Below are 24,525 nucleotides of genomic sequence, written 5' to 3'. Positions count from 1 at the left end.
TTAGTCCAGAGATCCTAAGGCCCACAAAGCCAAAAACATTTACTGGATGGCCCTTTACAGAAAAAGTTGCTAACCCCTGCTCTAAGTGGCTCAGATACGTTGCCCATTTATAGCTCCCAGCAAACAAACAACAGCAGCAACAAACAAACATGTGTTTAACATCTTAGAATTCACAATCTCATTTCATTGGGACCACAGCCCTGAAGGAGCCATCATCACATCACTACCAGTTACACGGGAAGTCAAGAGAGGCTCACGGGTGGGCAGTCACTTGCATGCAGGAGAGTGTGGATGCCAAGTGCTGATGTGGTGGGAGGAGCCACTCAGAAAGCACCAGGTGAAGAGAAAGGAGCCCACAGAATCCAGACAGGGTCCTGGGGTAGTGTTGCCAGCTTCACCTTCCAGGCTGGAGGTGAATTTCAGTCCATTGATTTAGTTACTCAATCACATTTCCTGAGCCTCTGCACTTAGAGCTAAAGGCATGGAGCAACTCACACCAGGGAATGTAGACGTTATAAAGAAGATATTTGCGATGCAGTGTAGGAACAGAGTTGAGACAGGAGTGGAGTGATGAACGTAATCTCTCCATGTGGACGCAGCATTGTGCCATTGACATGGAGAATAAGAGATGCCAAGCATCGGGAGCTAGCAAGGCAAGGACACTGTTCATGGTGGAGGAGCCTCCCCCAAGGAACATCCCCAGACCCTGTCACTGTCTCCAGCACTAACAACAGTTTCATTCCCTGTAGGTCCTCAGGGCAGAATTCACACAGCCTGTGGCTCCGACTCTCAGAACCTTGCCATCACAACCTTGCCTGTGTGGTGTGGCTCTCAGGTTCTGTTACAGATCCTGAGGAATGTGTGTGCTCCGTCTTCACTTTGCCCCTGGGGCCTTCTCTCCCTGTGCCACGCCTGAAACACAAACACCCCCAGCACTGCCAGGATCAATCCAGACAGAGCCATGCTGATGAGATTCTCCACGGTGTATTCTGGGAGCTGGGGACCTGGGGACAATGGGAGAAAGAGGTCATGGGGGGTGGAGCAGGTCACACTCAAAACAGCACCCAGAGCTCGGCCGGTGTGGCTCGGCAGTTGAGCATCGACCTAGGATCCAGGAGATCGCTGTTCAATTCCCTGTCAGGGCACATGCCCGGATTGCAGGCTCGATCCCCAGCAGGGGGTGCGCAGGAGGCAGCCGATCAATGACTCATGACTGATGTTTCTCTCTCTCTCTCCCTCTCCTTTCCACTCTCTGAAATCAATAAAAACATATTAAAAAAAAAAAAAAAGCAAAAAACAGCTCCCAGAGCAAATGTTTGGACCCCCGTCCATTGAACTCCCCAGTCCCCAAGCTGAACAGATTTGGTTACTTACCACTTGTGGAATTTGGGGTCTGCACTGACGGGGTGATAGTAACAGGAACCCCTGAGAATCAAAAAATCAGAGAGAATGAGGAGCGGAAAGCCTCTCTGCCCAGCATCGACTCAAGGATCTAACTTGTTATATCCCCCCGCTCACCCGCGTTTTTATCTACTCTCACGACCATACCTTGCACAGCTATGGGTGAGGTGGCAACCCTCGTGTCTCTGATTTCCTCACAGTTAGACTTAGTTTTTGGATCTTAAAAACATAAAGGGTTCTGCCACGCCCCATGCCACAAGCTGAGAGTGAACATGTTCAAAAACTCTTGAAGTCTGGCTTTTTCTTGATCGCTTACCAGTCCGGAGCACTAGCCCAAGCCAAACTTAATCTCCTGAAAATCAGAGCCCCGAGTTCACCCTCAGGCGAGAGTCCTGGATCTGTGGATGAGAGGCTGGTGCCCAGGGGCTGCTGAGGGTCAGAAACAAATAGGAGCGGACACCTAGGGCTACATCAGTCTTTGCCCAACCTCAGCCTGTTCCCTCGACTCCTGAGTCTGCAGTGAGAACCTTCAACTGATTTTCTTTTGTTATTTCATGTATTCATTCATTCACTCTCCAAAAGGTTACAGGCTATCTAGATAGATAGTTTTATGTATGTATGTATATACAAAGACGTGTATTATGGGTATTATGTGTGTATCTTTACATATGCAATATTACATGTTTATATATAAATATGTAAATAATACATGTATAATATACATATATGTATACAATATACATATATTATATAATACAGAAAGACAGGGTCAGGGGCCCTGCACCTGAGACCAGGAGCTCCAGGGGCTCACTGGGCTGGGACAGCAGGTGGAGGTTGGTGCTGACTGAGCTGTAGCACCTGTAGGTCCCCCCGTGGGCTGAGGTCACAGGACTCATGGGGAACTCTGCCTGGGACGGCTGAGCTCCGTGCTTTGATCTAAGACTCGGGGGGGATCAGCTGCCCCTCCTTGGACAGAAGGAAAGTGTCCCTCTGGCTCTGTGACTGACACAGCAGGGTCACGTTGTCTCCTGAGGACACCCTGGGGCCTGGCTGCACCGAGAGGGCGGGTCTGTCAGGCAGGTGCCCTGGAGAGAGGGAGGGAGGGTGAGGGCCGCCTGCCCACCTTGCTCTGACCTGACAGTCCCCAGGCCTCTCTCTGAGGACCCTCCTCTCTGTCTGTCTCTCTTTTCTCTGAGTCTCCTCCTCTCCCCTTCCAACTCTTGTCTCTCTCTGTCTCTCCCTCCCTGGGCCCTGCACTTTCATTCTGACCTCACCACCTGAGAGCCCCCAGCTGGGCCTGTGCAGAGGCTGGGTTCCTGACTGAACCCGTTGACTTCTCACCTGTCCTGGCCCCCGTGTCTCACTGTCTCTGTGTCTCTGGCCCAGGAGCCCCTGTGCTCCCTTCACCCTACCCTCTCACAAGGGCTCCCTTCCCAGCAAAGATGCCTATAACCTGCCTGGTGCCTCATTCCATGGATGGGACAGTAATGAGACTTACCTGAGACCAGGAGCTCCAGGGGGTCACTGGGGTGTGACCACACCTGGGGTTTGTTCCTGTAATAGCCATAGCATCTGAACCTCCACCTGTGGCTGGGGGTCACAGGGCCCACAGGGAACAGGGCCTGGGACTGCCCCTTGGGCTATGGTTGTAAATCCAGGGTCCACAAGAACCTATGATCTCTTTCCTTAGTCAGAATGAACCTGTCAAATCCCTGCCATGAGCTACACTGGAGGGTCACATACCCTCCTGAGGTCACCACAGGGCTGGGCAGGGCTGAGAGGCTGGGTTTGCTGTAGGCTCCTAGGAGAGGAGGGGGCAGTGTGTAAGATGGGGTCACACCTCCCTCACGTCCCCTAGGCCTGGGCTGTGAGAGGGGGACACCCTGAGAGCAGACCCCCTTCCTGAGGGCAGAGCCTGAGGCTGGGACCCTTGAGTGTCCTCTCACCTGTCACCACCAGCTCCAGGGGGTCACTGGGCTCTGACCAGCCATTGGGGCTGAGATAGTAACAGCGATATCTCCCTGCACAATGCTGGGTCATGTATGCGATGGGGAACTTGGCCTTGTCCCCGGGCATCTGTAGGCATTTTCTGTCCCAGGCCACTGGGCTTCTCTCTTTATCCAGACAAAGCTCCGTGACCTCCTGGGTTGCCTGACACCAGATGGTCACAGGGCTTCCCTTTGAGATCACAGAGCCTGGCTCAGCCCAGAGGGTGGGTTTGGGGAGGGTCCCTGGAAGGAAACCAGAGGCAGGGTCAGAAGACATTCCTCACCCGCAGTTCCTAGCTCTCAGCCCCAAACTCCCAGATGCCCCCCCCCCCATTAACCTCGATCTATCACTCTCCATCCCCAGCTGCCTAGGGTGTGTGGCCCAGTGTGCCCAGTGAGGAGTGGGACCTGGGACACCTGGGGACAGACTCACCTGCCTGCACTGGGGTCCTCAGGCCCACACTCAGCCCTGGAAGAGAGTCCCTGTGAGAGATCTGCCCTCATCCTGAGCAGAGCCCCCTCCCGCGAGCCTCCTGAGTCCTGCGGTTTCCTGACACAGCAGGGCTCCCCTCCCCCTCCTCTCATCTCACCGAGGCAGAGCAGGGCTGTGATGGTGGGGGTCATGGTGTCCCCTCTCTCTGGTCCTGACTGTGCAGATGGAGGGGACCACAGTGCCCTCAGGGGAGAGAGACACAGAGGGTGTGGCCTCTCCGAGGCTAGTCGTCCGTCACGGGGTTTCCAGGACAGCAGCCCCACAAAAGGGAACAGCCCCTGCCTGGAGCTGGCTCATTTCCTCAGGGCTGGGGCCGGGGGGGGGCAGCAGGCTTCTGCAGACATTTCTGCCGCGCCTGAGGCCCCATTTTACCCATGAGCTTCTGTCTCTCTGGCCTGAACCCCCCTTTGACCCAGTATCAGCCCATATTCACTGAGGATTTGCAATGTGCCTGTCCCAAGAATACACCGCTGGACCACACAGATTCTAATGCTGTGCTTGCCAATCTCAGATTAGCCAAAACAAACAAAACTGCATCATCACCTCCAAAAACAAGTGAGAGAGAGAGAGAGACATTACTGTGAGAAAGAAACAGGGATCTGCTGTCTCCTGTTCGTGCCCCAACTCCCAACTGTGGGTCAAACCCTCATCCTGGTTCTGTGCCTTGACTGGGAATTGGACCCATGATGCTTCAGTGTACGATGCTCGACCAACTGAGCCACACCAGCCAGGGCAACATGGATGAAATTTGAAAACATTATCCTAAGTGATCGAAGCCAGTAATAAAAGCCCACATGTTGTATGGTTTAGCTTCTCCAAAATGTCAGGAATAGGCAAATCTACAGAGATAGAAAGATTCGTGGTTGCCTATGAACGAACAAAAAACCTAACAGTATTTGTGGCTAATGGCTATGCAGTTTCCTTCTGGCATAATGAAACTATTCTAAAACTGACTGTGGTGATACCATACAGCTCTGCAAATATAGTTTTAAAAAACAAAACAAAACAAAAAACACACCTTGGATTCTACACCTTGAAATGGGAGAATTGCACAGCATGTGAATTATGCCTAAACAAAATGCGAAGGAAATTAAAAGATATTAAGCACAGGTTTACAGCAAGTATGCGCAGAGAATGTACAGTCATGTAAACAGACGCTCAGGTCATTCATAACAAGAGACATTCCAGTGAAAGCCACATGGAGAAAACTGCTGTCTACCACGTTGGAGCATTTCCAGTTGTGACCATAAATGCTACCAGAGAGGATGTGGGGAGGCAGCCACTCAGGTCACACGTGGCAGGAAGGAGCAAAAATGGAAGGGTGCTTATTTTGTCCCATCCACTAGATTATGTAATTAGTCAACTCTCTCTCTCTAGTAATCTACCTTGAAGACATACATATGGCCACAAAGACAAAGCAACATCTACGCAGTGTTTGTGACCGAAGTTCGATTTTTGAGACACCACAGGAGGTGATGTAAGAGAAATGGCAGCCTGAGAGATTCCCTTGGTGTCTCCCCTAGAAGTTGCAGCAGTCTTTACAGTCATATCTCAACAAAGGATTCCCCGCTCAATGCACAAACACGCCTGAGAGGTCTGCACGTTGAAACATCTAAAGGTGGGCAGGTGGATCAAATAGGGAGTGGGGCTGATATGAGCCAGAAATGCAGCCCAGCAGCTGGGAGGTCGCCTGGGGCTCAGCCCAGAGAGGGCAGGAACCTGGTTGTCGCTGATACCCCCAGTCTCTTGCAGCAATAGCTATGGTTGAGCCCAGAAAGCAGTTGTGGTTTTCTGTTGGGTGATCTCCAATTCAAACAGTGAAACAAAGCCACAAAGCCTGGGTGCCTCCCCTTATAAGACCTCCCAGAGATCACCTCCCTTTGGCCTCGATGTGGGATTGTGGACCACATTAACTGTGCAACTGAGAACATGCCCAAGACCTAATACTACATACCCACATTCTTCCCTGAGAAAATGGTACACTCTGTGACCAGAACACAGGGGGAACCCCACCATTACCAAGTGTAAAATAACACAGAACCTAGAGGGATCCACCCCCACCCCAATGCATCACTGCTACACAACCACAGAGGTCATGGGAGACAGCGCTGGGATCTCACAGAGCTTTAAAAAAAGAAGAAAAAAAGGTTATTCAGCGCCACTTACTGGAAAGTCATAGAAAGACCTCTTCCTGTTAATCTGCTAGAGAAGTGCAATCTACATATTGATGCCTAGACAGAGAAGAAATCCATCAAATGCCCTGAGTAACCGAGGTAGTGAGGCAGCTCAAAAATGAAAAATCTCCAGAAAACAAACTTAAAGACATGGAAATATGTGACATAAATGATAGATAATTCAAGACTGCAGTTCTGAAAATACTCAACAAGATGCGAGGAAATACAAACAGGCAATATAGTGGGCTCAGAAAACAACTTAACAAACAAAATGAGTACTTCACTAAAGAGATGGGAACTTTAAAAAAGAACCAAACAGCAATCCTGGAGATGAAGAACTCAGTGAAAGAGATGAAGCATGAACTAGTGAGCATAGGAAAGAGCAAACCAAATGGAGGAGAGGAGCAATGATATCGAAGATAGAAATCTAGAAATGATGCAGAGGGAAGAAGAAAGAGACTTGAGCATTAAAAAAATGAAAGAGCCCTACAAGAACTATCTGACTCCATCAGAAAGAGTAATAAAAGAATAATAGTCACACCAGAAGAAGAAGAGAGGGAGAAGGGAACAGAGAGTGTGGGGAGCCGCTGTGGCCCCAGGCACGGAGGAGCTGCCTGGGTGAGCTGCAGATGTGCTCTCCTGCTCCCTGACCCAGACCTTGAGGCACCAAGGCGATGCTGCTTTAGCTTGCGCCATAAATTCCAGAAAGGCTTATCAGGATGTTGGTCCCGGCCTGAAGGATCAAAGGGCAGCCAAGCCACATACCTGGCCTAGGACTTAATCCTCCCCAAAAGTTCCCATTAGAAGCCGAGACAAAGATAGTTACCAAGGACTGAGCTCCTGCAGGAGGCAGGATGTTTACTCTAAAGAGCATTCATATGGGCAAGGTAAAGGAATGCGGGGTGGGGCGCTATTCAGCAAAATCTATAGTGTCTGTATAAACTGAGCTGGGAAAATAAACTCGGGGCTGGCAGCTGGTAGCAGTGATGAGCTGCAGCCCTCCCGATCCCATCTTTTTTGTGTCTGTCTTTTCTTCATCCTCACCCCTTCCTCAGGACCGTTCGACTCTGCCGGCGGGCTCCGGCAAGAGGGTCTATTCAAACTACTAATGGGTGAGAAATTTCCAAACTATAGAAAGAACTAGATCCTCCAATCCAAAAAACAAACAGAACACCTAGTTACCTCAATCCATAAAGGCCTTCTGTGTGTGGGCACCCGAAGAGGGGTTGCAGGACCGGGTGGTAATTCCGTGTTTAACTTTGAGGAACAGCCATACAAATTCCCATTTTGTATCCCCACCAAGGGGCACAAGGGCTCCCCATTCCTCCACCTCCTCACAACACTTGTTACTTTCCTTTATTTAGATTCTTGTTTTAAATTTATATTTCAATTACAGTTGACATACATACAATATATTATTCCAAGTGTACAGCACAGTGATTAGACATTTATATACCTTACGGAGTGGAGTGGTCTCCCTGGTAAGTCCAGTACCATCGCTTGAAAGCAAAAATGTTAACAACAGCCGTCCTGATGAGCGTGCGGTGATACCTCGCTGTGGTCTGGGGTCACGTTTCCTTCCCTGGACTTTTGACTCCAGTTAGCTGGGACCCAAGGAAACAGACCAAGGAGGCAGAGACCACTCCAGGAACAGGGAAGTGGGATGGGTGGGGCCCAAGGCAGGAGCAGTTCCACAGGTGACAGGTGTCAGTGGGACTGAGAGCCTTGAGCAGCAGGTTCCCATTTCCCAGAAAGCAGCTGGGAAGGTGGGGCTCCCGGAGGAGGGAAGGGGGTGGGGAGTAGAAAAGCCCAGCATGGGCTTTGGGCGGGTGGTCCTGGGAGGGAACCCAGACCCTGAGACCGCGAGAGGGAGAGGCCTGAACCAGGGGAAATGGCCTGAGCCTCTGTAACAGCAGGAGGGGAGGAGGCTGGGCTGCAGCGACCTGGGGCCTCTCAAAACCTGGAGAGAAGGAGGCCCAGGAAGGAGGGGGGGCCGTGAGCATGGTGAGCGTCAGGCCTGGAGCCAAACCCTGGAGACCCGAGACGGGCCACACAGGAGAGGCCAGGTCACCGCCGAGCACCCTGCGTTCCGAGGATGGGTGCGGTCCTGAAGGGCAGCCTCCCAGGAGGCCCTCAGCGGGGGCAGCTCTGGGCTCCTGGGCTCCAGTGTGATCTTCTGGGGCCTGGGGGTCTAATCTCTCTGGTGGGCACTCCCTTGTCTTCAACCCTGTGGTCCGTGTGGGGACTTGCGCTGGCTGTGCCCAGCTTCCGCCAGAATCGCCACCAGGATCAGCAAGACCACGCCCGCCAGGCCGATGCGGACACAGTTCCCCACCGTGTAATCCCAGGAGGCAGGGGCTGGAGGCAGAGGACAGGGGGTCACTGACAGGTGGACAAGACGCGGCCACGTCCAGGGCCTATCAGACAGGACCTCCTTGTCTGTTGGGGAGGATCCGTTTGTCCTGCCAGCACTCCCTCTAGCACACTCCCAGATGACTTACCTGGCTGGGAGCCTGCTCCTGGGGACGGGGCAGTGCTTTCACAGGGTGGCCCTAGGAGTCAGAAAGGGCTGACGGATGTCTCAGACAACTGCTCCCCCTTCTCACGATGCCCTGCCCCCTGAGCCCTGCAGAGACCCTCCCTCCACTGGGAGCACCCAGGCCCCTGCCCCATAGATACCTACAACCCCCAAATCGAGACCCTGGGGTCCACACCCCCAGGTTTCACAGCCAGTCAACTAGAGGAGCCCAGGGCAGGCAACAGCTGGAAAATTTAGGCCTGTCATTCATCAGCCTCACTCAGGGGTCCAGGGGAGTCTCCCCTCCAGGCTCTCAACACCCCAGGGTGAATAGGCCTCTTGCTGTTAAGGATGCAGAGTGTCCCTGCCTGCTGAGTGCCCACCCGCCATGAGAGAAGCAGGACCCATGCCCACTGCCACCCCACTGCTCAGCTGATCCCCGAGGAGGGGACGTCCCAGGCTGAGGTCGCCACTCCCCGGCCCAGGAGGGGGCTCCGGTGGGGGAGCTGAGGTCCCCAGGGGCTCCTAGGAAGGGGGCAAGGGAACCACAGAGCACCTGGTCCCTGGTCCATGGAGAACTGAGTGGGTGGGAGCCACCTCACCTGGCCACAGGGTCACACGTCCTGGACTCTGATCTCACCTAGCAGGGCCATTGTGCCCCCCAGTCCCCCAGGGCAGTGAAGGTGACAGGGTCAGGATGAACTGGGTGGACACCCCCAGGCCTGGACGATGGGGGCCACCCCTGGGAGTGTGCGCCCACCCATGGGATGTCCGAGTGACAGCAGGATTAAGAGAAAAGAGAAAATACTCAGTTTTAGAGGAAGAATGTTCTCTCCCTCCCTCCCTGTCCATGTCCTTGCTGGACCCTCACTCCAGTTTGTCTCAGGGTCTGACCACACCCAGCTGGGGACAGTCTCATCCAAAACATCTCCCAAAGCACCATCCAGCCCTGGTCAGGGACCCCATGAACCACGTGACTTGCCTAATGGAGGGTGGACCACACCCCAGGTGACACATTCCCTGAGCCCACAGAGTCTGGCCCAGTGGAAGGGACAGTTTAACACCATCCTGAGGGAAAGGACACATGTCCCGTTGAAGGGGCTCTGTCCCCACCTGACAGCTCTGTGCCCACTCTGTGCTGGGGCTCAGTGCCCAGGCCACCGTGGTGTCCAGATGGGACCAAAGCCTTAGGGCCCTGAGCCAGATGGGGAGGTTGAGGGTCATGAGTGTAGAGGGGCAGGGGGGCCATGGGGCTGGGGGTCAGCAGGAGGGCAGGGAGCCTGAGAACAGACACAGCTGGCGACGGGGTGCAGGGACCTGGGACAAACCTGAGGGTGAGGAGGGGACGTCTTCACCTGTCACCTTCAGCTCCAGGGGCTCACTGCTCTCAGACCAGGCGCCCCCTTTTCTATAGAGGCAGCGGTAACTGCTGGCGGTGTCTTCGCTCGCTGCGGGGAGGTGGAATGTGGCCTCTGTCCCCAGTGAACCAGGTTGAGACACAACTGTCTGATCCAAAACACTGTGTCTTCCATTCTCCAGGCGGAATATGTCAACCCTGTCTGGGCCCCGGCACACGATGCTCACGGGCTGTCCCCGGGGGACCACAGGGCCTGGCTCAGCGCTGATGGAGGGTTTGGGCAGGGCCCCTGGGAGGAAGCAGAGCGGTCTCGGGTCTGTCAGGAGATCTCCACACCTCCCCGTCGCCGTGTTTCAAGTGCACACTTCCGTGGTTTTTGCAAAAGTAGGGTGCTGTGTAACCATCACCCCAACCCAGTGCAGACCATTTCCACCACCCTTCCCAAAATACCCCCCCCCCCCGGTGGCTAAGTTCTCATCACTGCACAGTGACTTTCCCCACGTGACACAAGGACCTGAGTCCTGGTGGCACCGTGGGCTTTTCTCGCGGTGACTCGGGCGGTGTCAGAGCAGCCTGGGGCTCGGGGCATGTCTCCCTGCCCACAGCCACTTTCTAGGGGGACAGAGACGGCTGGGAGGGGGCAGAGGGGGAGGGGGGCCGGGTCACTGTGGGGACAGGAACGCAGGGCTCTGTGACAGTGCGAATGACCTGGGCCGGGCCCGAAGGGCAGCTGGGGGACGTTGGGGGACCAATGGGGCTGAGGGCTCCTCTGGGAGTCTAGCGTGGGGTGCGGCCCAGCCCAGATCTGCTCACAGGACCAGCGGGTGAGGATCCTGGCGCCAGGGCCGTCCCCTGAGGGGCCCTCAGCTCTGGTTCTGCATCTGCCAGCTGCCCCTCGGCCTTTCCACTTCCTTGTCACTGAGGCTCCTGAAAACCCCAGTGTCCAAACCAGCCTGGGCGGGGGGTGGGGGGGGTGCAGCCTTGAAACAGGAAGATGGCACCCAAGTGTCGTTGCATTCGGACAGAGGCCTGGCTGCCGGCTGTGCTCCACCCCCCCCACCCCCCCCATCGCTTTCTCATTCCTGCCACTGCCGCTCAGCTCCCCCATCAGAAAGACGGGGCGCAGGGGCCCGGACTTCCCGGGCTGAGGGTGGGCTGGGGGTGCCAGGGCCCGGCCTTCTCGGGCTGGGGTGAGCTGGGGGTGCCCAGGGAGCACAGAGGCCCGCGGGGGTTATGCAAACCCACAGCCACCGCCCAGACGCCCTGGGGTGAGCGGGAGTCTGGGCGAGGGAGGCAGAGCTGACCGGCCTCAGTCAGAGGGGGAGGCTCTGAGCCAGCCCCGGGGCCAGGAAAGAATTAGCCCAGCCCAGTGACCGGAGCCCCAGCCTGGGAGGAGGTCCTGGTCCTGGGGGGAATGGCCTTTGTGAAAGTGGCAGGAAGGTTAGGTCCCTGACGCTAATGAGCCAGAGGGCGTGAGAGCAGGCGGGTCCCACACAGGGGCCGGGCCTCATTCTAGCTGCAGATGCACCGCGAAGGACTCCAGGGAAGAGGAACATTGTGCCTGAAAATAAAACTAAATTGTGCAAAACCAAATGAAAAGGCAGACTCACCCTCGTGCCTGTGGATCATCTGGCCCAGACAGAACACTGCAAGAGAAGGTCTAGTGAGCAAAACGCCCTGCGCCCGCTTCTCCCGGGGCTGCAATCAGGGGGCCTTCATGGAGGCAGCGGGCTCCGTCTCGGAAAGTTTCCCAACCACCCTCCTCAGCATTGCCTCCGAGCACAACCCTTCTTCCAGGCAGATCCCCAGCCCCTCTTCCAATCAGGTGCTCAGCCTGCACCTGTCCCCACGCCCAGGGACCTGCTTCTAGGCCCGAACCTTCCGTGGTGAGACTTAGGATGGGGCCAGAGCTGAGGGGACAGAGCCCAGGAGGGACCATGAGTCTCCTGGACTGGAGTCGGGACTGAGCAGGGATACAGGCGCCTCCCCAAGCCACCACCCTGCCCGTCCCTGGGATGCGGTCCCTCCATTCATTCCAGGACTCACCGAGGCCCAGCAGGGCGGTGGGACGGGGGCTCATGGCCAGCCTCTCTCGCCAACTGCCTTGTCCTATGGGGGGGAGGACGGGGCCCTGCCTGTCAGGAAGTGTGCAAGGGCCAAGTCATGGGCTCATTTCTGTGGTTGCAGGAAGGGTGGTGAACTGCTCCCAGGCTCCACTCTAGCTTCCCCTTTTTGGGTCCAGAGAGGCCTTGGTTTCCAGAAGGTGTTTCTAGTGAGATATTCCATAACCAGGATGAACCCAGGTCCAGATAAAACCCACATAGTATTAATTAATCAGAGATAGACAGACATAGATTATTGATAGGTAGATGATAGATGGCAGATAGATACTCAGATACATAGATATATAAATTGTTTCATAGATACACAAATTGGTAGTTACATAGATAAATACATAGATGCATAGGTGGGTATAGAGATAGTTACACAGATATATAAACAGATACTGAGGTACATAGATAGATACATAGATAATTACATAATTATTTAAATACAGAGAGTTGAATAGATGCTTAGATACATAGAAAGTTACATAAATAGACACTTAGATATATAGTTACGTAGATAGGTACATAGATACTTAGAGAGATACAATGATAGATACTTAAATACATAGAAACATAGATAATACAGGCAGGAAAACATATTGGCTTGTCATCTGGTCCTCACAAGTTGACTACCCACAAACCACACATTTTCGTATGCAAAACACTTCAGTTTCTCACTTGTAAAAGGGAAACCATGAAACTCCGACACCGTCATGTTGTTACTGGGAGTGCACAGGGAGCTGAGTGCGCCCTGGGAGGACAGACACTCAGCCTGCCCCCCTCATGCCCTTCAGGGCAGGTGGCACCCAGCTCAGGCACAATGCCCTTCCCTCTGGACCCCTCTGTGTCCTGTGACCATGGGCTGTGATCCCCGCACTTCCCTGCACTCCCAGCTGGCTTCAGTTATTTCTAAATGCAAAGTTCCTAAGTCTACAGAAGCAAACGCACCAAAGAAATGGTTCTATTGTCCCAACATTGGTGAGTGGGGCTTCTGGGAAGGTTGCGTTTGGGAAGAACCAGATGGGCCTGGGCTGGTGGCTGGATTCCCGTCAGGACCCTGATGGGCGTCGCTGGGTCCATTTATGGCGCAGAACACAGGCACTGTGACCGTCCCTCACATCGCGTCACATCACTATGACCTCTCAGGGGAGGGGCCAACACGGACCAGACAGAGGAGAGTCAGGACCCGGAGGGAAAGGCCTGAGGCTTCCCAGGGTCACGGCCCCATGGGATGGCCGCTGAGGTTGCAGGGCCAGGCAGGGTCCCAGGCAGAGCTGGGCCCGCTAGGAAAGGGCTTCCTCATGGTCCCGGGTCAGCCGGGGGAGGTTCGGTAGGGACAGAGGGGGTGTCTGCAATGCTGGCTGCCATGTCTTCCTGGGCTGGGTGGCACTGAACCTCTCCAAGGGCACAGACCTGTGGCTCTTCCCCGACCTGGAGCTTAAGCCCAGGAGTGACCCAACCCAGCAGTCACTGTTGAATCAAGGCTCATGTGCATTATGATCCTTGGCCCCAACCCTCTGATCTTCCCAGAATCCCTGTTCCCCAGCCCAGCTGACCCAGGGCCTCCAAGAAACAGAAGTTAAGGAAATTGCCGTCCATAACGTGGGTGGGCCTCATCAAATCAGGTGAAGAGAGCAAGGGCCTCACCTCCGGAGCTCTGCTGGCAGACTGGCCTTGGAGGGAACTGCAACGTCAGCCCTCCTGGGTGCCCCGCCTGCCAGCCCACCCTTCAGACACGGACTTGCCAGGCTCCGTAACTGGGTGAGCCCGTTCTGTGAAGGAAAGCTCTCTGCGTGTACGCATGCCATTGGTTCTGCTTCGTGGCGGACCTCCCCTGAGACAACGGGTACACGACCTCTTTGGGGGTGAGGAGAAGTCGTTTGGAACTAGACGGAGGCCGCGGCTGCACAAGATTGCGGATGCACCCAAGGCACACGTTGGCTGGCAGGCGTTAGGCTCCGTGAACTTCCCGGCGACGGGGGAATGTGCTGATGTGCGTGTGTAGGGCAGGCGGCCTTTCTCGGGGCCCTCGTTGCGCCCACAGCGCCCTTGCAGCGGAGGCGCCGCGCCCGGCGGCCTGTGTGCCCGCCCCAGTGCCCGCCTGGAGGGGGTTGTCTCCCCCAGATGACGGCGTTCTGGGGCCACGCTGCCCTGGTCCACGTGCTGTCTCCCTGCCTCTTGCAAAATCCGGGCCCCTTCTCTGGGTGAGTCCAGCAGCTCGGACCTGTGTCCGGATCCCGTCCCTCTTGGACCGCCTGGCCCCCCGGGGGGGGGGGGGGGGGGGGGCCGCTGTCCGTGGTGCTGAGTCGGGTTCGCGCCCGTCTGGTTTCAGCACCACGGCCAGAGCCTGCGGGGTCACCCCCCCCCAGCCCGTCTTGGGTCCTCTGCGCGGCCCCCACGCAGGAGTCAAACGCAAGGCGCCCCGTGCGAGCCGCGGGCGAGCTGGGGAGACACTGGGAGGCGGCGGCGCCGGCCCGGTGCCCGCCCCCGGGGCCCTCCAGGAGCTCGCCGGGCCTCCTGGCACCGCAGGCCCAGCCGCCCGGGGCCCACTCGGTGAGTTCTCCGGCGACACCAGGACGTCCCGCCCTGGGCCAGGCTCGGGGCTCGGTCCGCCCGGGCACCCGCCTGTGCGCGGAAAGGTTGAGGGTTCGACCTCATGCCTGCATACAGAAGGCAACCGGCTGATCGGTGCTTCTCTCCCTCCCTCATTTCCTCTCTCTAAAAAAATCAATTAAAAAAACATACCCTCAGGAGAGGATTTCTTAAAATGATGCCTGATAAACTGATGAACAAAATAAATCCAGAGGCACGGATGCACGGAACAGACAGATCTCGGGGGGGGGGGGGGGAACCGAAGAACTTTTATAGGTAAATGCGTAACCACGGGGCACAGACCATAGTGTGGTGAAGGCCTGGGCGGTGGGGCGGGTGGGGGGTTAAAGGGGGGAAAGAAGGGGGCATCTGTAATGCTTTCAACAATAAAGATTAATTTTTTAAAAGAAGCCGAGCCTGTGTGCCGCCAACGCAGGGGCTCCTCCCTGACCCCACCCGCCCCGTCGGGCAGCGAACCCCCTGCGCCACTCCCAGAGGGAAGGCCCGGGCTCGTGGTACTTCGGCCCTGAGTTTGCAGCAGTTATCTCTAGGAATTCCCCACTCCCTCAGCTTTTCTAACGACGCCAAGGCACCCCTTCCTCCAAAGGACCTGCAGTCGGCTCCCAGGAACTTTCCTCGCAGGGCTGGCGGGCAGGGGAGGGGCAGCTGCTTGGGGTCTGGGCTGCAGGGCACCCGGTCGCTGCCCCACGAGGGGGCTGCAAGGAAGGGGAGCTCCAGGGACAGAGCTCGGCTGCTCCGGGAGCGGCCAGGCTGCCGTCCCTCCCTGGCCTGACAGCCTCTCCTCGGGCTCCCTCTGCCGGCACGGTCCCCGCCTCCTCTCCCCGCTTTGCTCCGCCTCTCTGTCTGTCTGTGTGTCTCTCTCTCTTTCTCTCTCTCATTTTCTGCCCCTCTCGCTGTACGGGGTCAGGGTCATTAGGTCTCTCTGTCCTTGGAACCTCTCATCACTCTCTGTGCTTTTTAAACATCTATTTTAAATATACCTATAGTTGCTTTATTCTCATTGCTGACACCATTACAGAAGCCCCCTGCCCCCCTTGAGCCCGGCCAGGCAGCCCCGCCCTCCCTCTGCCCTCACCACGGGGCTGCCTGCGTCCGCGGCCGCGAGCATAAGGGTTGTTCCCTCTCCACTTTCTCTCACCCAGTCCCCGTCCCCTTCGAGACCGTCGGCCTGCTCCACGTTTCCAGGCCTCTGGTTCTATTTTGTTCATCAGTTTATTGCGCCCGTTGGATTCCACATATGAGTGAGATCACGGGGTGCTCGTCTCTCGCTGCCGGCCTTCCTTCCCCCGGCAGCATCCTCTCGGGGTCCCTCCCTGCTCTCGCAGAGGCTAAGAGCTCCTTTTTCACAGCTGCGTAGTATTCCACGGCGTAAATGCCCACTCGTCGTTGGTGTGTAAAACCACAATAAAACGCCACCTCACGCCTGTCAGAACGGCCGCCATGAAAACCCCACAAACAGCACGTGCTGGGGGGGGGGGGGCCAGGGCACTGCTGGTGGGAAGGCAGATGGTGCCCCGCAGCGGGAGACAGCGTGGAGGTGCCTCAAAACATTAAAGTGGAGCTGCCTTAGGGCCCAGCGATCCCTCTTCTGGGAATTTGTCCCTCTACGTCTCGACTGTCACCCTTCTCGGAGGCTTGGTCCCAGGCCTCTGTTCTTTCTGCACTTCAATCCAAAACCACCTACCTAATCGGAGGGGGTGCATTGCACAGGAAAATGTGGGGTCCCTTGTTCAAAATCAGTAACACTTTCAAGATGTGATTAAAGTTACACACCTAAGACAAGGAGGGTGCCCTAGCCGGTGTTGCTCAGTGGTTAGAGCATTGGCCCGAGCACCAAAGGGTCGCAGGTTCAATTCCCGGTCAAGGGCATGTACCTGGGTTGCAGGTTCAATCAGAAGGTCAGGGGGTGCGGGAGGCAACCAATCACTGTGTTTCAATCACATTGATGTTTCTCTCTCTCTCTTCCCTGCCCTCCCTCCCTTCCACTCTCTCTAAACAAACAAAAATCAATGGAAAAAATATCCTTGTGAGGATTAACAGCATTAAAAAAAAAAAAGTTCGGGGGCCTATCGTGGTGTGACGGTTAATTCTCTGCTTGTGCTCGGCCGGGCCACGGTCCCTGGCCACTCAGCCGGGCCCCTCAGGCGCTGCTGGGGGGCATCGTGCGGTGCGGTTAACGCTGGCAGCCGGGGGCTCGGAGTAAGGTGGCTGCCCCGAGAGCGTGGGTGGGCCCCACCTAGTCAGCGGAAGGGCCTGCAGAGCAAAACGGGTTTTCCTGCGGAGGAAGAGGTTCTGCGTGGACACTGCTGTACAGAGGAGTTCCCGCGCGTCCTGCGGATTGGGGCCTTGCCAGCTCCGAGCGCTGCAAAACCCGACTCCTGCATAGGAATCGTGTACGCAGGGGTGTTTATGTTCCACGGTATGGATAACGTCTACTGACTACCAGGTACTGATACATATCCGTTACCAAACGTACATGGATATTGTTACCATTACTTGATCAGCAAAAGTTAATATTTTACATATGATACATATAAAGGTATACCTTATCGATATCTTAATAATGCACCTTAATATACATGGAGGTGCACGTGCCCATATGTAGATATAAGTGTCTCCCACTGGCTCTGTTTCCCTGGAGCCCTGGCTGGTGCGCCTGCTCTGGGGGTGCGCGCAATCTAATCGCGAGGGCCCCAAGCCCAGAGCCCCTGCCCTGGCTGGCGGCAGGAGAGGGGAGCCGGCCCGCGAATCAGGGGAGTTCCAAGCAGAAGAGGGGCTCGCGCCCTGGCCGATGTGGCTCCGCTGGTTGAGCATCGGCCTGGGCACCGAAAGGGCGCGGGTTCAATTCCCAGTCAGGGCACATGCCCGGGTTGTGGGTTCAGTCCCCGGCCAGGAGGCAACCAGGCAACCCATCAATGTTTACCTCTCACATCGAAGTTTCTCTCTCTCCCTCTCCCTTCCTCTCTAGAATCAATAAAAACATTTTTTTTTTTTTTAAAGAGAGAAACTCAGCCCACTGTCGCTGGGGAAGGGCCACATGGAGAGCACAAGAAAAACGCAGGCAGCCGGTGGAGCCCACAGGCCCCAGCCGACGGAGCCGGGGCCAGGACTTCAGCCCTGGCCACAGCAGGTGAACTCAGCCAGCACCGGGTGAGCTGGGAGCCGGCAGCCCCAGGCCGAGGACCCACCTGGCCGCCCTGTGGCCCAATAAACGAGGCGGTGCCCTGGCCCCTGTGGCTCCCTCGGGGCACATGCCGGGGCTGCAGGCTCGGACCCTGGAGAGGGGCGTGCAGGAGGCAGCGGCCGGATGCTTCTCTCATCGATGTTCCTCTCTCCTCCTCCCTCGAAAGCCAATAAACACACCCTCAGGTGAGGCTTTTAAAAATAACAACATGAGGCACCGACAGGTGCTGGGACGTGGATGAGCCTGGAAGGCCTGGTGCTCGGGGAGAGGAGCGGGGCACGGGAGACCTCGCGCCCGGAGCCCGGGCACAGGAGGTGCCGGGAAGGAGCAAATGCAGGACAGGCAGGTGGGCAGCGGGGAGCATGGCCAGCGCCCCCACCCCGCGGGGCTTCCTTGGGGTGATGGGGCCTTAGCTACTGGGTAGAAGCGGCGGGTGCCCGGCCTTGGGAACGTACCAAATGCCACTTTTAAACGGATCGTTTTATTTCATGTGAATTCAACATCATTGAAAATAGTTAATACAAAGCTGTCGCTTAAGCACGTTATTTACCTCGGGTGCTGAGTTTGGGGCAACCACCCGCACCCCCACCTTAAACTCGGCCCTGAGTGCGTCCCCCACGAGGGACCCGAGGGACCTTTCCCCACGCGGACCTGGCCCTTATTGCCGGCCTTACCCTGCCCGGTTGCGCCCCCACAGCCTCCAGGGAAAGGCTAAGCTCTCAGGGGCTGAGGAGCTGATCTCCCCGAAACCAGGCGGCGGACTCCGCCGGCCTCCCGGCCGCTCCGCGCGCTCTTCCTTCCCTCGGGCTCCGCGGACTCCGCTGCTCCCGCCAGAGTTTGCTCAACCCCATCTCCTCGCAGTCTGTTCAAGGGGCTCTTCCCCAGCCCCAGCCCCCCAGCCCCAGAGCCCCAGCCCCAGCCCCCCAGCCCCCCAGCCCCAGCCCCCCAGCGCCCCAGCCCTCCAGCCCCAGAGCCCCAGCCCCCCAGCCCCAGAACCCCAGCCTCTCGGCCCCTCGGGCCCTGCCTCGCTCTCGCACGGGGCGGCCTCCTCCGGGGCCTCGGTCTCCCCGCGTCCAGCCGGCCTCCGCCCCGGGCCCCTGCCGTCGGGCACGTCGGGCCCCCTCACACCCGCCCCTGCCTGGGGGGTCTTCCCAGCACCACGTCGGGCTCTCGCGGTCACCGCGGCCGGTCTGCGGACGAGCAGCTTCAGGCCCCGACGTCCTGGCAGGAAAGTCAGCGCAGGGTCGCAGCTGCCCCCGGAGACCCCCACCTCCAGCGCCCTGCGGCCCCACAGCCGGTCGCTCTGCCTCCCTCTGCCTCCCTCCGTCTCCCTCCGTCTCCCTCCGTCTCGCTCCCTCTCCCTCCCTCTCCCTGTCCCTCTCTCCCGCTCAGCCCCACCCTCCCCACAGCTGCAATCTGGAAGAAATTACTCCGCGCAGCGGCCAGACTTCCCCAGTTCCAGGAAATTCCAGGCCGGGCGGGGGAGGGGCCGGGCCGGGGGCGCGCCCCGCGCATCCCCCGGAGTCCCCGGCGCACCCGCGGCCGCGCCTCCTCCCGCCCCGCGCTCCGCCCCGAGGGGCCCCGGCGCTTCCACCGCCGCTTTCTGGTCCTTTAAATCCTAGAGGCAAACTTTTTTTGGAGGGGGGGTTGGGGGCGCTGGGCGGGGCCTGGGCCTTAACCCCGTCGGCCCCAGACGCGCTGAGCGGGACCGGGTGGCCACTCCGCGCCCCTCTGGGCTCCGACCATGGCCCCCGAGCGGGGCTGACGCTCCAGCCCGGGTGCAGGTACAGCCGGACCGACGCCGGGGGGGGCGGGGGGGACACACTCCCGGGCCCGAGCGGGGAGGGGCGGGGACCCGAGTCCTGGGCTGCGGGGGGAGGGCTGGGAGCCGCGACTCTGGGGACCGAGAGGGAAGGGCCTCGGAGGTGGCGCCGCGGCCCGGCCCGGGGCCCGCCGCCTCCCAGGTGCCGCAGGGACGCTCCTTTGCAGGTGAGACCCCGGAGGAAGCAGCGGAGGGCGCGGGCTCCGGGCCCAGGACGGGGCGCCCCAGCCGAGCCGAGCCTGAGCGCGCCGGGCCCCTCGGCGAGGACCGCGAGGTACGCGGGGGCCGTGTGGGCCGGGCGCCCGGTCGGGTCCGGAGGGAAGCGGGACCGGCCGCCGGGGAGCCGCAGCCACGTGGCCTCGGGCAGCGCGCCCCGCAGCCCGGAGCGGCGGGGTCCCTCCCTGCGGGGTCCCCCCGGCCGCCTCTCCCACGGGGCTGGGAACCAGTCGGGCCGGATCTGGGGCGGGTTGTTATTTCCGTCCTGGCGGAGCTGGGGCCGGGAGGGGACCCGGAGACCCAGCTGCGCCCCCGCCTCTGCGGCTGGAGCGCGGCGCGGGGAGGGGCGCAGCCCAGGGCGCGGGGGCTGCGGGCCCGCGGCCCGCCCTGGCTCCTGCCCCTCTGCCCGCGTCACGCTCGTCACAAACAAGGGCCCCTCTGTAGGCGCCTTGGCCGGGGGACGGCTTTTTCTGGTCCGGTCCTCACCGCAGGGGCGCACAGCTTCGCCGGAGGGAGGCTGGAGCCTCCACGTCTTTGGCAGCCAGGAGCCCAGGCCGGGCCGGCGGTTAGGGCGTCCTCCCCGTGCGCCAAGGTCGCGGGTTCGATCCCGGTCAGGGCACGTACGGGACTCAGGCGGTGGGGTGGGCAAGTGGGACAAGGGCGGCGTCTCGCGCGCGCGCTCTCAGATAAGTCAGTAATTTTAAAAGAAAAGAGGGCAGGAGGCTCGGAGAAGCGAAGGTCTCGGCCCCCTGAGCTGACCCGAGAGGTGTCAAAACAAACCAAAAGCCATTTCCATCATTGTTCTCATCTGGAGGGGGCGGGGCAGGAAACGGGGTGTGGGAAACCCCTGGCCTTTGTAGCAAATCCAAACAGCGTGTTTTCCGCGGGGATGCAGCCGCCCACCCTGTTCCCCCCCATCCTATGGGTGTGGACTCGGCAGCTCCTCTGCTGGCTCCCGGATCCAGCCCCGGCGTCGCTGCTGTGTGACCCAGGCAAGTGGCCCCACCTCTCTGAGCCTCAGCCACCACACCTGTGACGCAGGAAGGCTGGTCGGGGGGGCGATGACGTGAGGATTACATGAGCTGGGCCGTCTGCGGGGCCAGGAGGAGCGCTTGGGAAGTAAGCGGCCACCCTTGCGGGCCGACTTCCGAGTCCTGGTTTCAGCTCCGCCAGCCGAGGTTTAGGGTTGAGGAGGTGGGTTCGGGGGACTGCAGAGGAAATAGCGGCCCAGGTGCGTCTGATGTCGGAAACCGAGGCGCTGCGGCGCCGCCAGGTGCTGGGAAGTGGCGGTGCCCTCGCCGGCCAGGGCTCTGGCGGGTGGGACGAGGGGCGGGCTGCGCTGGGAGGGGGCCCAGGAGGCAGCCGGAGCGGTGACCCTGGACTCCGCAGCCCCGCGGAGCTGGCTGCCTAACCGCGGGCAGGCCGCATACTCCCTGAGGTCCGTTTCCTGGTCTGGGACGTGGGACTGTGACCGAAGGTGGGGCTGCCCGGAGCAGGTACACACCGCGCATTTGCTGTGTGCGGGGCACTGTGCTGACTTTCCCGCCCCCGTCTCACCTGTCCCTGCAGAGACTATGATGTGTCCTGTGAGTACCATTCCGTTTTCAAGATGAGGAAACGAGGTCAGAAAGGTTCAGGAACTTGCCCAAAGCCACAGGCGATGGGCACAGGCGCATCGAAACCCGGGCAGTTGGCTTCCTGAGCTGGGCTCTTTCCACCTGTAACTCACAGGAGAGTAATGCTGGGCACTGAGAGGGCAGCATCTTTTGCTGTTGTTAATCCTTACCCCAGGATATGTTTGCCATTAATTTTTTAGAGAGAGTGGGAGGGAGGGGGGAGGAGAGAAACATCAACATGAGACACACCGGTTGGCTGCCTGCCCCGCGCCCCCAGCCGGGGGCAGGGATTGAACCTGCAACCCAGGTGTGTGCCCCTGACCGGGAATCGAGCCCAGGTTCCTTCAGTACTCGGGCTGGCGCTCTAACCACTGAGCAACACTGGCCAGGGCTAGGTCAGCCTTAAAAAAAAAAAAAAAGATCAGAATTGAAAATATCCAGGTGCCTAGCAGGTTATAACAGTCAGTCTTGTTTTGTGCATTTTTTCCCCCTTACGTGGAGGGCAGAGGGGAGGAGTGGCAATTGTTTGCGCTGATTGCAATAAAAACATATTTATTTATCTGGGTTGAGGTCAGGGAGGCCTGAGAAACACTGCCCGGGTGGTGAGGCGGGCCTGGTTCTCCCGGGAAGGTAAATGCAGAGAGTGTGTGTGTGCGCAGGGGGAGGGCACGTCCCACAACCGGCCCGGCTGCGATTTTCAAGTGCTTGGGCTTTATGGGCTTTACTTTTTCGCTGCGTCATCACTGGTATTTCCCAGGGTGCTGGCTGGCCTTCCCCATCGGAGCCCATCAGATCTAAAGCTTGTTCCTCCGTGATCGTCTGGGGGCACAGACCCGGCTCCCCCACACCAGCACTACCAATCGGCCGGCGCCCTTACGAATAAAGTTCTCCGTGTAGTTTTCTCTGAGCGGTTCCGTGCGCCGCGGAAGGAAGCTAGTGGCATTTTACCCATTTCACAGACAGAAACAGATGGGCCTTGCCACCTGTCCCAGTCCATAGGGCTGGCAAAGGGTGCGGCCTCAATTCTAACAGACGGCCTCCGTTGTAACAGCGCCTGTTAATAAGAAGGTCATCAAGGGCCCTCCCAGAAGTTTCATAAAAGCAGCCAACTTACAGGATGTGGGCAAAGGTTGGCAGGCGTGCCCATGTAGCATGAACCCTGTGTGCCCACGTGGCCGGAGGACACCTAGCTTACAGCTCGGGCGCTGCCCGCTTCACACGCGCCACTGGGCCAGTCTTTTAAGGTAGAGAAATGTGCCTTAGTACCAGCGCCTTGCGAAAGGCGGGACATCCTCTTGTCTGTCAAAACCCGGTCGTTCTCATTCGGACGCACTGCGCCTAAATGCAGGTCCCCAGGCCCACCCGAAGCCCCCAGGCAGAGTCCTCAGGCCGGCCGCTTCCTGTAGATGAAGTCGCATTTTACCACGGCGTTGGGATAAACAAATATAATCCGGACACTTAAAAACTGATGAAACATGTCAGCGCTCTCCCCGGCCTGCGGAAGTGCGCGGCCCGCAGGCCCCGCGCCCGCTGCGCTCGCTGGGCCCGCAGCCCTGGGCTCAGGAGCCCCAGGCGGGCTTTCTGCCCAGTCTGGGAGCGCTCCAGAGGCTTGCCGGTTGCCTGGCCTCTAGGAACTTCCAGTGTTAGTTTCTAGGGGAACCAGACCCAAAGTTGAATCCGAGATATGACTTGGGGGGGGGGCTCTGGGAGCCTCAGTTTCCCCACATGTAAAGTGCGCGTAACCCCCCCTCCCCACCACGATCCTGCCCCTGTGGAGAGTGTCCTGGGGACGGCCAGGTAGACGCAGGGCTGGGGGCGCGGCACGCAAAGGGGCCCCGGCCCGAGGCCGCGCTGACCCGCCCCTCCCCCGCAGATGCCGGTGCTGAAGCAGCTGGGCCCCGCGCAGCCCAAGAAGCGGCCGGAGCGCGGCGCCCTCTCCATCTCCGCGCCGCTCGGCGACTTCCGACACACGCTGCACGTGGGGCGCGGCGGCGACGCCTTCGGGGACACGTCGTTCCTGAGCCGCCACGGCGGGGGGCCGCCCCCCGAGCCCCGGGCGCCGCCCGCGGGGGCCCCGCGCTCGCCCCCGCCGCCCGCCGTGCCGCAGCCCCCGCCGCCCGCCCTCCGCGCGCCCGCCCCCGCCGACCCGCTGCTGTCCTTCCACCTGGACCTAGGCCCCTCCATGCTGGACGCGGTGCTCGGCGTCATGGACGCGGAGCGCCCGGGGGCGGCTGCCGCCAAGCCCGACGCGGACCCCGGCTCTGGGGCGCAGCACCCCGGGGCTCGCCGCCGCCCCAACGCGGACCTCGAGCTGGACGACGTCGTCGGCCTATAGGCTCCGGTGGCCCGCGCCCTCGCCCTCCCGCACCCCACTTCTTTATACATAAACGACTAAGGCCTGCGCCCCTGTTCCGTCTGTTCACTGTGCACGTGGGAAGAGGGGTGATGGGGTCCCGGCGCCTTTAAGGGGCAGGTGTGCCACCTGGAGTTCTGGTCCGGCAGAGACCGGACCTGTCAGATCGAGGCAGACCCTTTAGGAGAGCCCCGGGGCGTGGTCAGGCGGTGTCCCCCAGCCCCGGCCATTCATCCTGTGGCCGAGCGCCGCTGCTGGCTGGACGCGTCCGGGAAAAGGCGTGGTCCCCTGGAGGAGGGCCCCTTGTCCCCCAAAGGTGTGTTGGCTCAAGTGCGAGGGCGGCCTTGGCGTCAAATCTGAGCTACGAAGGTCGGTTTCATCTGCCTGGCGGTCCCGGCGCCCGCAGAGGGAGGGGCCGAGGGCACGCGGCGCGCACAGCCCGAGGCCGGGCGGCCGCTCGGTCCGCCGGGGGCGGGGCTTCGCGCGCACTCGGGGCGGGGCGGGCGCCCAGGGCCTTGGAGCAGGTAAACCTGCGGACCGGGCGGAAGCCAGGCTGGGGAAGCGCAGGGCGGGGGCAGGCCTCGCTTGTGAACCGCTAATCCGGAGGGGGGGGCAGGCTCCCCAGGACCCGTGGGCAGCGACCCGCTGGGGCTGGAGTCCGAGTCCCCGCGAGCGCGTGGGC

At 59.1% G+C, this 24,525-nt stretch overlaps 1 protein-coding gene and 1 pseudogene across 1 annotated transcript; one reads left to right on the top strand and one right to left on the bottom strand.

The window, feature by feature from the left end:
* LOC107544229 (leukocyte immunoglobulin-like receptor subfamily A member 5) lies at positions 1-12,011 on the bottom strand (annotated as a pseudogene).
* A 7,412-nt stretch (positions 12,012-19,423) lies between these two features.
* On the top strand, positions 19,424-24,246 carry CDC42EP5 (CDC42 effector protein 5). Its single transcript, XM_087826942.1, has 3 exons — positions 19,424-19,620; positions 19,826-19,932; positions 23,364-24,246. Exon 3 carries the CDS (start codon positions 23,364-23,366, stop codon positions 23,823-23,825), a length of 462 nt encoding a protein of 153 aa, XP_087683068.1. The 5' UTR covers positions 19,424-19,620; positions 19,826-19,932; the 3' UTR covers positions 23,826-24,246.
* The last annotated feature ends 279 nt before the right edge of the window (positions 24,247-24,525 follow it).

This window comes from Miniopterus natalensis, chromosome 18 (genome assembly GCF_054644295.1).
Source record: "Miniopterus natalensis isolate mMinNat1 chromosome 18, mMinNat1.hap1, whole genome shotgun sequence".
NCBI lineage: Eukaryota > Metazoa > Chordata > Mammalia > Chiroptera > Miniopteridae > Miniopterus > Miniopterus natalensis.
Note: the sequence above shows the minus strand (reverse complement) of the source record. Positions and strands in the feature narration are given on the sequence as shown.

What these genes read in the sequence shown, in the direction of transcription:
- CDC42EP5 (XM_087826942.1), top strand. Translation starts at nt 23,364, where the DNA reads ATGCCGGTGCTGAAGCAGCTGGGCCCCGCGCAGCCCAAGAAGCGGCCG.